The following is a 16,196-nucleotide window of genomic DNA, read 5'->3' on the forward strand; positions in this document are numbered from 1 at the left end:
CACACTCCCACCAGGTTAGTAGAGTTCCTACCACCACCACACTCCCACCAGGTTAGTAGAGTTCCTACCACCACCACACTCCCACCAGGTTAGTAGAGGTAGTTCCTACCACCACCACACTCTGCCTACCAGGTTAGTAGAGTTAGTTCCTATCACCACCACACTCCCACCAGGTTTGTAGAGTTAGTTCCTACCACCACCACACTCTGCCTACCAGGTTAGTAGAGTTAGTTCCTATCACCACCACACTCCCACCAGGTTTGTAGAGTTAGTTCCTACCACCACCACACTCTGCCTACCAGGTTAGTAGAGTTAGTTCCTATCACCACCACACTCCCACCAGGTTAGTAGAGTTAGTTCCTATCACCACCACACTCCCACCAGGTTAGTAGAGTTCAGAGTTCCTTTTTACACACCATTATCCACAAGTTTCCAACGTCCCATCGTGCATTGCGCAGAAGGTGGGCGGTAGTTCCGGCGTCGCTGCCGAGTGTACAAGCTCACAACGGTTGCATCTGCGACGCAATGTGAGCTTGTACGTCAGCTGTTCTCCGGATGTGTCTCACACATAATTCTACTGTAAATTCCCGTGGCAACAGGTGGATAATGTTCTTATTTTGATTACTGAATGTCAAGTCTCCAGATTTTCTTCAGAAAATGATTTACTACGTCACTATGGCACCATTAGGAGTCCAACTAGTACTAGTGGTTCTCAGATATTTTATTTGCAAGGACCCCCATAACTCTGAGAGTGTACAAATGGAATGGGTCCATTTGGTTCCATTTGAACACTCTCAGCTAGCTCAGGCCAGGGCTAGCTCTTCTGGTAATATCATTGTCCACTCATTTTGTATGTCCGTGGCAAAAATGTCCACCATGAGCCACTGAATCATATTTTTAATGAACCCTCGCAGGGACCTTCCCCACTACAACTCCCTGCCTTCCAAGAGCCGGCGGGCCGCCAGCGGCGGGTCGGTGGGCCGCAACCGGGCCAAGGAGTTCCTGCGTCGCATGGAGATGATGCGTACGTGGGGGCCGTCCTCCAGCCGCCGCAAGGGGACTAGCCGCCGGCCGCCGCTCGTCATCGGCGAGCCCGTGCTGCAGGGGGCGGAGCCACAGGCCCTGCAGGTCCTCCAGTGCACGCCCATCAGCCAATTGGAAGGCGGTGGAGGCGGCAGCCCGACGCACGCACGCCAATCCCACAGTGTCGGTAAGGCCCTGTCACAGCTATTACATGATCGTCTAATCGCAGTTATTTGAGATAATCGCAAATTATTTAGCATAATCGTCATAATCGTTTCCATGTGGAAAACTGTGGCAAATGTTTTCCAAAAATAGCAGATATATTTCTTAAAAATATACAGTATAGTTTACATACACTTTCCAATCATTTCTAGAATTTTTCTGAGGTTGATTAGAGCAAATACTTCTTTGTCAATAATTTGTGATTATGAAGCAAATAATTAACCAAACGGAAATACAATTTGTATTATGTTCGAATTTTCAATGTCAATCGCAATTATTTGTGTGACAAGTAACCGTCAACTTACATTTGTAACGGTGACAGCCCAAGGTGTGGGACTGGGCGGGGTGGAAGACTGGAGCACCGTCGACACCCCTTCGCCACCTTCCCCCGTCGTCTGCGACGTGGACCGGCTGGTGCTGGGCGGCGAGAGGGACTCACGCCGGAAACCGCGGCGCGCCGCCAGCAAGCGAGGAAGCGTCTATCTGGAGGACATGGAGCTTCCCTCTCAAGGGAAACAACGGACAGAGGGCGGCACCGGCGCTGGCGCCGCCGCGAGCCTTTTCGGCCGCAACCAGTTCCGCTCGTACGAGAACCTCCTGGTCCACATCCCTAAGGACCACAAGCCGGGCACCTTCCCCAAGGCCCTGTCCATAGAGAGCCTGGCGCCGTCCCCCACCGACCCCCATCATCACGTCAGCCCCTCCTCCGGCCGCGCCGCGCCTCTTCTCCTGGGCCCCGGCGAGCCCTGGTCGTCGTCGGGCGCGAAGGCCAGGGGAGGAGGAGGCCTCCTCTCCAAGAAGCCGCCGTGTCCCGGGGCGCCGCGAGGCAGTCGGGTGAGTGTTCTTTTTCATGTTGGTTTTTCATGTTATTTTTCAAGTAACAGTACAACCACCTACAAGGTAACAAAAACTATAAGAAAAAGGAGTAACAGACAATTTAGACCAGTGGTCTTCAAAGTGAGGTCCAGGGACTCTCTGGGTTCCTTTTGGGAGGTCTAAATTGACCCTTACAAATATGTAACTCTGACAGTATACAAATGAAACCAAATGGACCCTTACGGGTACATTTGGGAGACCTTGACATTGTAAAGTTTGAGAACTACTGAAAAATTCAGGTTTAAATTAATTCGGCAATGAATCTCTGTTTGAACAATTCAACAGGCCCCCTCATTGTATCACGATATACCTGTATATATATATGTACAATATCTCTGAAAAGGCATATCGTGGAGACATTGTATCATCTCAACGATGTTTTATCCCCACATCGCCCACCCCTAGGTGAGCGTCTACGACAACGTGCCGGGCTCCCACCTGTACGCCAGCACGGGCGACCTCATGGACCTGGAGAAGGAGGACCAGCTGTTCCCGCACCTGGACGACGTGCTGCAGCACGTCTCTGGCCTGCAGCAGCTGGTGGACCACTGGTCACGCAGCGTGCTGCCCGAGGGGGAGGGGGAGGGGGAGGACGGCGAGGGGGAGGAGGGCACCGCCACGCCCAGCGAGCTGGGAGAGCGAGACGGGGTCTCCCTGAACGACAGCGACTCCACGGGGACCACCGGAGGCAGGGAGAGGAGAGACTCTGGGGTCGGGGCTTCTCTCACCAGGCCGCGGTGAGTTGGGATCTGTGCACCAGATACATGTTCTTTGAGACACACGTTACGGGTATTTCAGGGCTTGGCCGAGTCCGCCGTTGCTTCCCCCGGGTGGCTTTCACCATTGGAATTGCATTACGGAACGTACACGTCACATATGATGGGTTTATTTCGTCATAGCGGAACATTATGGTGAAGTATTGTAGAGCAGGTAATTGCAAAAACCTCTGATCTACTGAAAAATACGAAAAAAATCATTCTAGACACACATCCGCTTTTTTTTTTTTTTTAAAGGCCAACCAAGGGAATCACGTGACGTTGATCCCATTGCACTATTCACTTATTCTAGGACATGACGTATGTGTAGAATAGGACCACAAGTCCCTGGGACTTTTTTGTGTTGTCCTTATGTATTCAATCATAATCTATAAAAAAAAAAAAAAAACTAACAGTAGCTGACCACATGATTGCAACCTCCATCAGCTAGAGTCTTTTCACCCTGTCTTCCATCAGCGTTCTGTTTGCTTATCACCTTTGAACCTGTTCTCCCTACTTTTTTTTTAATCAAAAAGGATTGCATTTTTTAGAGAATAGTGAAAAAGCTCATATGAAAAAAATATTTTCAGATGCATTGTCATATCAGTTTTTTGTATAATTTTGATGTATTTCTATGATGTAATGGACAACATGATGACAACCTGTCCTCTCTCCCTCCTCGTTCTCCAGGTTACGGTGGCCGAGTTTCAGGATGTCGGACCCACTCAGCCAACCAGCTTCCTCGCTGCAGATCAGCAGCCAATCGGCAGGCCAGCTCAGCCTGCTGCGCAAGTTCTCCTTGCTCCGCCTCACGGCCATCATGGAGAAATACTCCATGTCTAATAAACATGGATGGACCTGGTGGGTAGCGCGCACGCACGCACGCACGCACACACACACACACACACACACACACACACACACACACACACACACACGTGCTCGCACCAAAGTACCAGTATGCAAGCACAAGGGAGTACACATACTGACAGTCAGTGTGATAGCCTTTCATAGAGTCCTTTTGAAGACAAGGCTTTGCAACTTCAAATGACAGGACGGTTTGTGAGCCCTGCAGCTTCTGAGCTACTTTTCACACTGTTCTCTGGCTTCATTTTAACAGACTAGACAAAGCCTGGCACCACAGGACTATCATACAGTAACGTTTACATGCACAGATTGCGAAGAAACAAGGATACAGCGAGTACTTTGGTTCAAAGGCAGGAAATCTGGGAAGGAGTTTAGATAGATGCTGTAGAGATAGATAGACCTTTATTGAACCTGCAAGGGAAATTCAGTTGTTATAGCAGCAGCACGTTATTAAACACAGGACAGATACAGATAAGGATAAAGAGATACACCTCCAGTAAGCTTCAACAATAAAACAATTATAAATAAACAAGTCTTTGTGTTTCTTAGTCTGCTAAAACCCCCAGTGATCATGAACTTGGGTCAGTAATCATATTGCCCCTCTCTACTCACTAACATTTCTTTACCACAAGGAACAATCATTTCAGTGCTGTGTTTATACTGTAGCTAGCCTACGGGGCAATAGTTGGATAAGGCCGGGTTTCCGTGCCTCTGCAAAAAGATGCATTTCTCAGTAATCTTCCTGAATACCCGGAGGCTTTTGACTGAACTGAACCTTTTTCAACCTGTCACGCAGAGCACATTTGTGTTTTGCACCTTAATGCGGAACGCAGGATGGACAGATTCTATTTAGTTTTATCACCTGAAATGTTTTAGTTTTAGTCTAGTTTTAGTTGACTGAATATCATCTGATTTTATTTGACTAAATCTACAGTTGATTTTGTCAACAAAAATGCTTGCAAATGGCCCTGTTTGGATCCAAAATGGATACATTTCACACCCTCAGACTTGCGTTAACACAGGAGTTGCTGTGTGTGTGTGTGTGTGTGTGTGTGTGTGTGTGTGTGTGTGTGTGTGTGTGTGTGTGTGTGTGTGTGTGTGTGTGTGTGTGTGTGTGTGTGTGTGTGTGTGTGTGTGTGTGTGTGTGTGTGGCTGCTATTATTAGTTCATAATTTCACACATTCCATTGTACTGTTAGTTTACAGAACACACAGGAAGTGACATCATCAGATGGTCAGAGATGGAAAGTCCCTGTGTTTTCTTCAGGGTCCAGACCTCTCTCTCACTTAAACACATTCCTTCCACTGCACGCACGCACACACACACACACACACACACACACACACACACACACACACACACACACACACACACACACACACATACACACACACACGGACGGACGGACACACACACACACACACACACACGGACGGACGGACACACACACACACACACACACACACACACACACACACACACACACACACACACACACACACACACACACACGGACGGACACACACACACACACACACACACACACACACACACACACGGACACACACAGACACGGACACACGGACACAGACATGGACCCACACGCACGCACGCACGCACACACATACACACACACGCGCGCGGACACACACAGACACACACACACACACACACACACACACACACACAGACATGGACCCACACAAGCAAGCATGCACGCACGCATGCACGCACGCACACACACGCAACACACTCTCTATCTATTAACAGTTGACCCTCCTCTACATCAGTGGTTCTCAAACATGGACCCCCAAATCAATATGTATTTGGCCACGGACCCCCACCTGAAAAGATAATGTGTTCAAAATGTTAAAAATTATTGAAAGTTTTTCAAGATATATTTCTCTCTTTTTTTTCATTGCTTTTTCCAAAAATAGCAGATCTACAAGCTAACCACGTGTTGCATCGCAAAGCGTTGTGAGCTTTTAGATTGTCTACCTTTGAATAGCTGAAGCATACGACAGGGTTAAAGTGGGGACTATAACCAATGCTCTCTCCATTATGTGCAGGTCGGTGCCAAAGTTCATGAAGAGAATGAAGGTTCCAGACTACAGGGAGAGGAGTGTGTTTGGCGTTCCCCTCATCGTCCACGTGCAGCGCTGTGGTCACCCTCTGCCTCTGTGTGTGCAGCAGGCTTTGGCCCACCTCCGCACACACTGTCTGGACCAGGTCTGTCTGCTCTGTCACACACCACACCAGGGACGCGCAGAGAATGTTAGAGAGGCAGGGGCTGACATTTCTAAAAGGGCCTTTTTGGTGAAAATATCAAAAATAGCCATTTTCGATGCTTGATTTCTACACCGAGAGGGCAGTTCTTTCAACATGAGATGCTTGCATTCAAGTTCAGGAAAGTTTGGACAAGGCAATTCTCTTGAATGCTACCTTCAGGTATGGCATGGAACGAGGGCATTTGCATTTCTTTCACCATAGCAAAAACTGCATTCATGGTCTGGAGAGGGCACTTTTTTGCCTGCACAACACTCACATCTAGGGCTGTGAAGTGATTTTCAAAGGATTTGTATTTATACATTTGAAATGTGACCTTCTGCATAATGAGTAACCTACTTTTACTTTAAGTATATTTTGATGACAATACTTTAGTACTTTTACTCAAGTCAATTTTGAATGCAGAACTTGTACTTGTAACAGACTACTTGTACAATAGGGCATTGATTCAATGGTATTGAATATCACCGCAAAATGATATTAAAAAAACAACATTATTTATATTTGGAAGAATCTAATCGATTCAGAATCGAGGAAAAATAGCAATCAGTCGATTAAATCAATTAGTGGACACATTTCTATGAATATTAGTTGGTTTCCACCATACTTAACCCCCCCCCCCCCTCTCTCTCTCTCTCTCTCTCTCCGTGTTCCCTCTACTTTCTCCCCCCACTGCCTCTCTCTCTTTCCATCTCTCTTTCCCCCTCCATCTGTGTGTGTGTGTGTGTGTGTGTGTGTGTGTGTGTGTGTGTGTGTGTGTGTGTGTGTGTGTGTGTGTGTGTGTGTGTGTGTGTGTGTGTGTGTGTGTGTGTGTGTGTGTGTGGTGTTATCATCTCAGGTGGGGTTGTTTCGTAAGTCAGGGGTGAAGTCTCGCATCCAGGCCCTGCGGCAGCAGTGTGAGCTGTCCCCAGACTGCGTGGTGTACGAGGACCAGTCTGCGTACGACGTGGCAGACATGGTCAAACAGTTCTTCAGAGACCTGCCTGAACCTCTGCTCACCAGCAAGCTGGGGGAGACCTTCCTGCACATTTACCAGTGTAAGTCACCTTTGGTATGAACTTTAGAGCAGGGGTCTTCAAAAATATTTTTTTTTTTCAGGCCAAGGACCCTTTAGCTGAGAGAGAGAGATGAAGCAGCGACCCCCCAGATTGCATATTGGATTCATGTTAATTGTGTTTTCAGACATTCAGACCTTTCTGCGTGTCACTCCCCATCTCTCTCTTTCCATTCCTGTCAGTCTACTATAATCTATCAATAATGGCCAAAGTAATATCTTAAAAATACTTTGTAAACTTCACCTTTGGCTCTGTACTTAAATTTTATTTACTTTTTTCACTGTACACCAAACCTCTTCGTTGAAAAATAGCCGATCTACAAGCACACGTTTCTAGGTTTCTAGGTTGGCTATTTTTCGTCTTATATGCAAGGGTTCAAGTGGTTGTAAGATGTAAATGTAAAAATTAAAAAATAAAGTCGCCATCACACAAATATTTGGCGGCCCCTCTGCAGTATTTCTGAGAACCCCCTAGGGGTCCCAGATCCCTTTATGAAGACCCCTGCAGTATAGAGTATAGAGATTTGTACTATAATCTTATAATGAATTAGAGATCTGCAATGTACTCTTATAGAGGGGGGGGGGGGGGGGGGGGAGCAAGGGGGCCCAGTATAGACCCCTGGGGGACTCCGGTCAAGGCAGTATACAGTATAGGGTTTTTTTAAGTGGTTTACATGAGTGTTTCGATGTTTCCTCTCCGCTCTTTTTATAGACGTCCCCAAGGACCAGAGGCTGCAGGCCGTGAGAGCGGCCATCTTGCTGATGTCGGACGAGAACCGGGAGGTGCTGCAGACGCTGCTCTACTTCCTGCGTGATGTCACTTCCTTGGTGGAGGAGAACCAGATGACCCCCATGAACCTGGCCGTGTGCCTGGGCCCCTCGCTGTTCCACCTCAACATCCTGAAGAGTGACACGCTGTCGCCAAGGTAACGTTGATTTTGACATCAAATTTAGATTTATTTTAGGGGGGCACCCGCTGGCCTACCGGTCCAGGCGCCTAACACATAGGCTCTGATGCCTGACAGCGTGTTGCGGGTTCGAGTCCCGATCCCGACGACCGTTGCTGCATGTCATTCCTCATCTCTCTCCCCATTTCCTGTCAGTCTACTGTCCTAATAGACATAAAAGCCCCAAAACAAATCTTTAAAAAAAAAGAACGTTTTAGTTTCAAGGTCATGGTCTTTTGAATATTTTTTTTTGCAGTTTTAGTCTAGTTTTGGTCGACTAAATCTACAGCAAATTTTGTCGACAAAACTGTATTTTAGCGGCGTCATAATGCCTGATTTTACACTGGGTTGAATGCTGAAAATAGCCGATCTACAAGCTCACAACGCGTTTCAACGCAAAGCTTGTAGATCGGCAATTTTTTGGGCAAATGTTCCGCCCCAGGGTAATGGATGTTGGGCATATTTTGATCATCGCGATAATATCGTAAATCGCAATTCTTTCGGTCACAATAATCGAGACATGAAATGTTCATATGGTCCCATCCCTGACTAGGGCTGTCAAAATTTGCCAAAAATGGCATTCGAATATTCCCTTCAAAATCCACCGTTGATTCGAATAAATTCGAATATTCGAAAATAACGAATAATTCGAAGCATTCGCACTTCGAAGCTGTTTATTCTAGACAGTGGCTTCTATCGTTTTTTTTTTTTTTTTTTACTGTGTGCAGGTCCGCGTTGGTCAGGGACGTGCAAAGAATGTTAAGAGAGGCAGGGGCTGACATTTCTAAAATGGCCTTTTGGTGGACAATTCTCTGTTAAAAGGGCAGGGGCTCAAGCCCCGTTTGATGTATGTGTGCACGTGCCTGCGTTAGAGCAGAATCGGATCGGCTTGCAAAGCGTCGCAAAGCGTGATTGAGTTGAGTTGGAACAGCCACGACATGAAATGAGCAATTATAATCACACCAATGGATTATGTTTTGGTTTGAACCAAATTGGGTAGTCTACAAGAGCAGTGTGAGTGACGGAGGAAGTTTTACCGTTACCGTGGCTGCGTGCGGGGAGATTGAATCGGTGAGAGAAGAAATCCATGCTTTTTTATAGTGTTTTCGGTGGAGAAGTCTTGTTGTTGTATGCCTTCCCGTCACTACCAAATTAGTCGCCCGTTTCAGCTTGACTCGTTAATCATTCTGAATCAACGTGAGCCAGTTTAAAAGCACTGTGTGTGCACTGTGCACTGTCTGCGAGGCGGACGAGTGCATCTCTCCACTCCACGTGACGGCCAGTGACAGTGTGAAGGGAAAGTGAAGCAGCTGGAGGTTTATTCTTTGCTGTATGACGGTGTCGCTAAATAGGCACCCTTAATGTACAAGCCCACAACGTATTGGATCAGCGACGCATTGTGGACTTGTAGATCAGCCCACTTTTGCAGCAGCGAATGGAGACTTCTGCCTTGCGAGACCAGCCACCTTTTAACGTTCCATGCGCCCAGAATCTCGCGAGAAGTGCGGTAGATTTGTTTTAATTAAATATAAATTAATTCGAAGCTCAATTTTTTACTTTCGAATATTCTTTTATTGTTAACATTCGAACGAATCTTCGAATATCGAATATTCTTTCACACCCCTATCCCTGACTGCAGGTCGATCCAGAGGAAGTACACCACAGGGCGTCCGGACCAGAAGGACCTGAACGAGAACCTGGCTGCCACCCAGGGCCTGTCACACATGATCCAGGAGTGTCACCGACTCTTCCAGGTGCGTCTAGAGCCGTGCTTCCCCAAACCTCTTAACTCTTTTAGTTCCAGACCCAAAGAGGAAATATGATGACGTCTCTCCATCCCGGGACCCCAAACTATAGTGAAAATAGCCGATCTACAAGCTCACAATACATCGCAACGTGAACTTCTACATCTGCTAGTTTCACTACTTACTACTTATTGAATTTATTGAATTTGTGAAATGTCTTAGAAATCTTTTGAAAAGGCTCAAAGCGCCTCGCTTCCAGCCGTGTTTGGAGCTTGGGGATCTGCTACTTTTGGTGCTTTTGTGTGACGCTGTAGTAGTATGATCATGTAAAACACAACAAATATGGAGATAAGAGGTTTCTCCATCAACAGCTACAATAATATATATAGGCCGATACTGACACGCGTGTATGTGTATGTATTTGTGCGTGCGTGTGCCTGCTTCGTCCATACCCTCCTCCAGATCCCAGAGGAGATGGTGACTCAGTCTCGTAACTCCTACATGGAAGCGGAGCTTCTGGCGCCCCCGCTGGACGAGCTGTGTAAGGGCGGGGGGGAGGAGGACGCCGGGGCGGTGGAGGAGGAAGAGGAGGAGGAGGAAGAAGAGGAGGAGGCGGAGGAAGAGGAGGAGGAGGAGGAAGGCTCTTACCACGCCCACCTGGAGGGGCTGATCCAGAGCCTGCAGAAGGAGGCCAAGGACAAGAGCAAAGGCTGGGTGTCTCGCTCTACTGCAGCAGACCACACAGAGCTGGCCTCCAAGAAGGTTAGTAGGCTATTACTATTACTATTCTCCTTATTCCTTGCCGCTATAATTGCGTATTTGGGTTTGCTTCCTAATGTTGTTAACTAGTTGTTCCCACATTTCTTCATTTCAACAACTCACATCTGAAAATAGTTTGTGCCAGGGACCCACATTAGTGTTGTTAAAATGTTAAACAAATATTGAAAATACTTTTTTTCCCTAAGATAGCAGATTTACAAGCTCACAATGTGTCGCGATGTGACATTTTTGTGAGCTTTAGATCTGATATTTTCAAATAGCTGATGTAAAGTGGTAACATTTAAGTTAGCCTAGCTCTTTTGGGCTTGTTTTCATAGACATAGGCATTACACCTGCAGCCTACTAGGGAGGAAGTGAGATATTGAATGAAGCAGCAGTAAAGGGCAATGGCGCCGCCCGGAGAAGGGCCAGGAATAAAGCGAATACTAGTAGTATTTGAGAAAGATATTTGAGAAGATATTGTGAGGATCTAACTGTGTGTGTGTGTGTGTGTGTGTGTGTGTGTGTGTGTGTGTGTGTGTGTTCCGCCAGGTTGGGGACGGGAACCCCCTGAGGCGGTGGCGCGTGTGCGTGGAGGTGCCGGCGTCTCCCAGCGACGTGCTGCACCGGCTGCTGAAAGAGCGCCCCCTGTGGCAGGCCGACGTCCTGCAGGACAAGGTCCTGGAGGCGCTGGACAGACAGACGGACGTGTACCAGTACTGCTGCCGCAGCATGGCGCCACAGCCCACCACGGACTACGTGGTGCTGAGGTCAGTGGGGATGTATACTGTATATGCATGCATGGATTAAAGTTGCCATTCTCCACAACTGATTTCAGTCATTTGGATTCCATATAGGGACGCACAATTAATCATATCAGTATCGAACCAATATCTGAATAATATACAGTATTGGTTTTATTTTTGACAACAATTAACAATTATAAATGTAGGCATTTAGCAGACACTCTTAATCCAGAGCGATTTACAATAAGCAAGGTAATACGTCAACATCAATACATCAAATGCATAGAAATAGTAATCTAAGAAGAATAACGTAGGTAGAGCAAGCACCTATTCAGTAAAAACTGTATATAAAAAAACCTAAAAAATGCTATCTAAGTTACATGGTCATTGAGGGTAGGGCGGTAGGCGAGTGCTACAGTAAGTGCTATGGGCTAAGGTGGAGTCTGAAGAGGTGAGTTTTCAGGCCACGGCGGAAGACAATGACAATGACAACACACTCGATATAACTGCAGGTGGGATAGGAGAGCACAAACTTAAACTTAAACATTACAAGTGACTGAAATTGTGCATACAAATATTTATATAAAAACACTGATAACAATTACCCGTAATTGCTGGACTATAAGCCGCACCTGAATATAAGCCGCACCAGCTAATTTTAGAACAAAAAACGAATGTTTACATGTATAAGCCGCACCTGACTATAAGCCGCAGGTGTCCTTCCTGCTTCCCACTAGAGCGCCCTGGTGGCCGTTAGCTGTATAGATCCATGTATAAATACTTGTTAAAGACCATAGTAAAACTAACCAACTGGCCGTTAGCTGTAAAAAATCTTTATATAAGCCGCACCGTTGTATAAGCCGCAGGGTTCAAAACATGGGAAAAAGGTTGCGGCTTATAGTCCGGCAATTACGGTAGTAAATCTCATCTCATAAAGAACCAATAAGCAAACAAAACACAGAACACACAAAAAACGAATCTATAACTCTGACTCACCTGTTGTTGTTGTTGTTGTGTTGTTGTGGTGCTGTGCTCAGATCATGGCGGACGGACCTGGGGAAGGGCTCCTGTGCGCTGGTGTGCGTGTCGGTGGAACACGAGGACAGCCCTCGCATGGGGGCCGTGAGGGGAGTGGTCCTGGAGTCACAGTACCTCCTGGAACTCTGTGCCTCTGGCAAGACCAGGCTGACACACATCTGCAGGGTGGACCTCAGGTTGGTACGGTATCTTTTTTTTTTTGTTATCAATTCTTTTTATTTTCCATAACATGAAATTAGAGACATACATATGAATAGAACAAGAAAAAGTAAAACATTAATCAAAAGAAAAATGCAATTAACAGACAAACAACACAAACAATAGCAAAACAAGAAAAGGAAAAGAAAACCCACCCACCCCCTTTCCCCGGACCAACACGGAATGTACAATAGTGCATGCCTGTGCTAGGCTGTTACCACTATATAGTGATTTCTTGAATCATAGCCTTAAGCTTATCTGCAATGTCCGACCACATATTAATGTTTTCTTCTTTTGCTCCGTGTGGTACGGTATCTTCACTGTCAGGGGGAAACCTCCTATCTCCAAGTATCAAATGTGTATGTTTTTTTGGTCAATTAAACTTCATCATACAAAAGTGTCGCACGAAGGTAGTGTCAAATAGCCGATCTACAGTAGATTGGCTATTTTCACTATTTTAAATTGTATTTTAAAGTAACAAAAAAAGGAAGGTTTTGGACATACAAGGTTTCCACCTGACAACAACAATATGCATTTCATGTGGTTCATTTTGACACGGGCAGAATATGAAGGGCCTTTGCTTGATGGGGTGTTAGGGGTGGAAAGTTTGATAATGATAATGTGATAATAGGCAGGAGACAAATGTACACTAGAAAATAATAGTTTTAATGCCTTAAACGTCTTTTCTTTTCTTTTCTATTTTTTACACAACTTTTGTTTTGTGTAATTGTGTAATTACACTCATAAAAAAGGGATATTTCTTGTGTTATTATCATTATTACAAATACACTTTAATCCTATACCTGTGGTATTTTAATGCGGGCTAATACAAACAACAACTCCAATAAGACCATTTATAAGACTGCTGAACAGATAAGGCATCAGGATGAATCAATCCTAGCTGTTAGCCTGGCCTGGAGCAGGCTAGCTGCACAGGATACATCTCCATGGTAACTCCATGGCAAAATTTGAACTGCTTTATCCATATTTTATACATTGGCTATTCAAAAACACCAGGTATACAAACTCACAGCAAGATTTTATATAAATTCTTTTACAAATCTATTCTTCTGGGGGTCCCTGGGACAAAACATTTTCAGATGTGGGTCCATGGCCAAATACATATCAATTTGGGGGTCCTTGACACAAAAAAAGAAAGGTTTGAGATGTTTGGTGTTTTTGTTTTCCCACAGGGGCCGGTCTCCAGAGTGGTACAACAAGGCGTTTGGTCACCTGTGTGTCAACGAGGCCCAGATGATCCGCTCATCCTTTCACCCTCCAGACCTGACCAACCCGGAGACCAAGAACTGACCATGTACCTTATCCCTACCCCCTTGCAACACAGAGAGAACTGACCCTGTACCTTATCCCTACCCCCCTGCAACACAGAGAGAACTGACCCTGTGCCGACCCCCAGAGAACTGACCCTGTCCCAACCCCCCACAACACAGAGCTTTATGTCGGGGGGAGGGGAGGGGAGGACATTTTGGTGATGGAGAACCAAGGATCTGCCATCAGTGGGAAGAGAACCTGGTTCTTAATTGGCCAGGACATGGGCTTAGAACTGAGACAAGTGGATTCTCGCACTCTGCTATATCTTTCCCTACGCGGGCTATATCGTCTCTGTCGGGTGGAAACCTCATATGTCCAAAAGTGTTGCTTTTCACGATTCAAATTCATAAACAGCAAAAGTAGCAGATCCGATCTGCTGTTTTTTATGCTATTTGTGTGAGCCTGTCGTGTGATCAAGTAAAATCACAAAAAGCAAGAATTTGGATATGGGAGGTTTCTGCCCGACCTCAACGATACTGTGCTGACCTGATTTCCCAGTTCACCCACACAAGACGGTGAAGAGCTGGTCACATTGAAGAATTTATTAGAAGTTTGCAATAGAAAAAAGTACAGTTTCATGACAGTACAAATCACTGGTACAAGGTCAACTAAAAGGAGATCCTAGAAAGCCGAGGCTTATTTCCACAGAAACCACACTTTAAGTATCTCATATAACATTGAAAGACAGACGGATAGAACATAGTACTTTATCTAGGATAATATCAGTTTCAAAAGCATAACATCAAATACAAAAGGCAGAATACAATACATAAGAAAGGTAATTCTTATAAAGTATACACGGTAACTGTGTGTGCTGCCAGGGGGAAGGTCATGACACCGTGTGAGCTGACGTGCCAATAATCTAGAATTAGAATTAGAACGCGGCCATCTCAAACTGTACAGCATGCTTTATTAAGCATCCATCATTTCCAGTGCCATCAGTCTATTAAGAGAGATCAGGACACACTGAATACCAACACGACGCGCTTCACATTAAGCTGCATCAACAGTGTCCACATCAAAATGCTCACAGAGTGCCGGTTCAGCAGATGGATGGAGCTTTTTCCGAAATTGCCACTTAACGTTTTGCCAATTATGATGATGAGGCTGAGATGTGCGGATCAGGGGCTATTTGTCTATTTTTCTTTTCCCATTTCCTGCAATGTGTTTACCAGCGATATTATTCTGGGCGGCTTCCCAGATCCTCTGTAGCGCTGTGCGCGTCGTTTTAAAAAAATGGCCATGATAAGATATTGCTTTTTGGGTAAATGAATTTATATAATCCATAACAGTACATCATAGAAACCTCATCGTCCGTTTACTGTAAGTGCATTTAGGGGATATCCGAGAAGTCGGAATGCAAACGAGAGTAGGGATGGGACGATATGAAAATGTCACATCACGATTATTGTGACCAAAGAAATCGCGTTTTACGATATTATCGCGATAATCAATATCCATTATCCTGGGGCGGAACATTTGCCCAAAAATAGCCGATCTACAAGCTCACAACATGTCGCAACGCGACCCGTTGTGAGCTTGTAGATCGGCTATTTTTTGGCAAGGATATTTGATAGAGTGAAATAAAGACTATGTAAATATATTATAAGTACCTTTTACCAAATACAGAGGGTTTAAATGGTACCGGATATGCAGATCGGCAAATAAAAGGTGATCCCAGTGCATGACAGAGGAAGATATCACGATAAATTAAATCTCCACGATATGATTATCATGAGTGTTTTTTATCACGATAAACGATAATATCGCGTATCGTCCCATCCCTAAACGAGAGGATCACAGAGCCATCTTTGACCCAACAAACTGATTTCAATCTACTTGGTGCTCTCAAGTTTGAGATAGAAACACAGAACTGAAAAGCAGCATCATAGCAGGGTGGATTCAGACGGTTTTCTATCACAGATAACTCATGGGAGTTTGGTTCAGTGACCTCGTATTGTGGAGTGAAAGATGGACATGACCCACTAGAGTTGTTTTGTGCGTATGGTTGTGCCTGCGTGCCAAATGTATTTTCTGTAGTTCAGAGGAACCTAATGTGACTCCATGTCTTTAAGCTGTTATTTAAATTACAAGTCTTATTTGGTTAAGGCTTATCTGGTTAAAAATATAACTCACTATATAACTGGACCTAATAAGAACTGATTCGGTGTCAACAGAATTGTATATTTTAAATGTTATATTATTACTATTATTATTACTATTATGGCAAAAATATACAGTACCGTATACTGTATTCTCATGCATGTTTTCAAAATATACAAACATTTCATTTTGGTCCCTGGAAATACATTTTCACAAATATATTTTATTACTCAAAATATATTTTT

The 16,196-nt window shown here is 45.2% G+C and overlaps 1 protein-coding gene across 1 annotated transcript in view; it reads left to right on the top strand.

Moving 5' to 3' along the window:
• Window positions 1-13,827, top strand: part of LOC308304819 (stAR-related lipid transfer protein 13-like) — a gene marked incomplete at its 3' end in the record, with an annotated part of 58,132 nt that extends 44,305 nt beyond the window's left edge. Inside the window, exons 6-17 of the mRNA XM_080749448.1 lie at window positions 915-1,210; window positions 1,568-2,079; window positions 2,527-2,858; window positions 3,567-3,737; window positions 5,813-5,972; window positions 6,868-7,066; window positions 7,796-8,009; window positions 9,670-9,784; window positions 10,238-10,537; window positions 11,087-11,304; window positions 12,318-12,494; window positions 13,710-13,827. Coding sequence (XP_080605574.1) covers window positions 915-1,210; window positions 1,568-2,079; window positions 2,527-2,858; window positions 3,567-3,737; window positions 5,813-5,972; window positions 6,868-7,066; window positions 7,796-8,009; window positions 9,670-9,784; window positions 10,238-10,537; window positions 11,087-11,304; window positions 12,318-12,494; window positions 13,710-13,827 — 2,812 coding nt within the window. The remainder of the gene's footprint in view (window positions 1-914; window positions 1,211-1,567; window positions 2,080-2,526; window positions 2,859-3,566; window positions 3,738-5,812; window positions 5,973-6,867; window positions 7,067-7,795; window positions 8,010-9,669; window positions 9,785-10,237; window positions 10,538-11,086; window positions 11,305-12,317; window positions 12,495-13,709) is intronic.
• Between the last annotated feature and the right edge of the window lie 2,369 nt (window positions 13,828-16,196).

Source organism: Nannobrachium achirus (assembly GCF_963921795.1).
Source record: "Nannobrachium achirus genome assembly, chromosome: 19".
Taxonomy (NCBI): Eukaryota; Metazoa; Chordata; class Actinopteri; order Myctophiformes; family Myctophidae; genus Nannobrachium; species Nannobrachium achirus.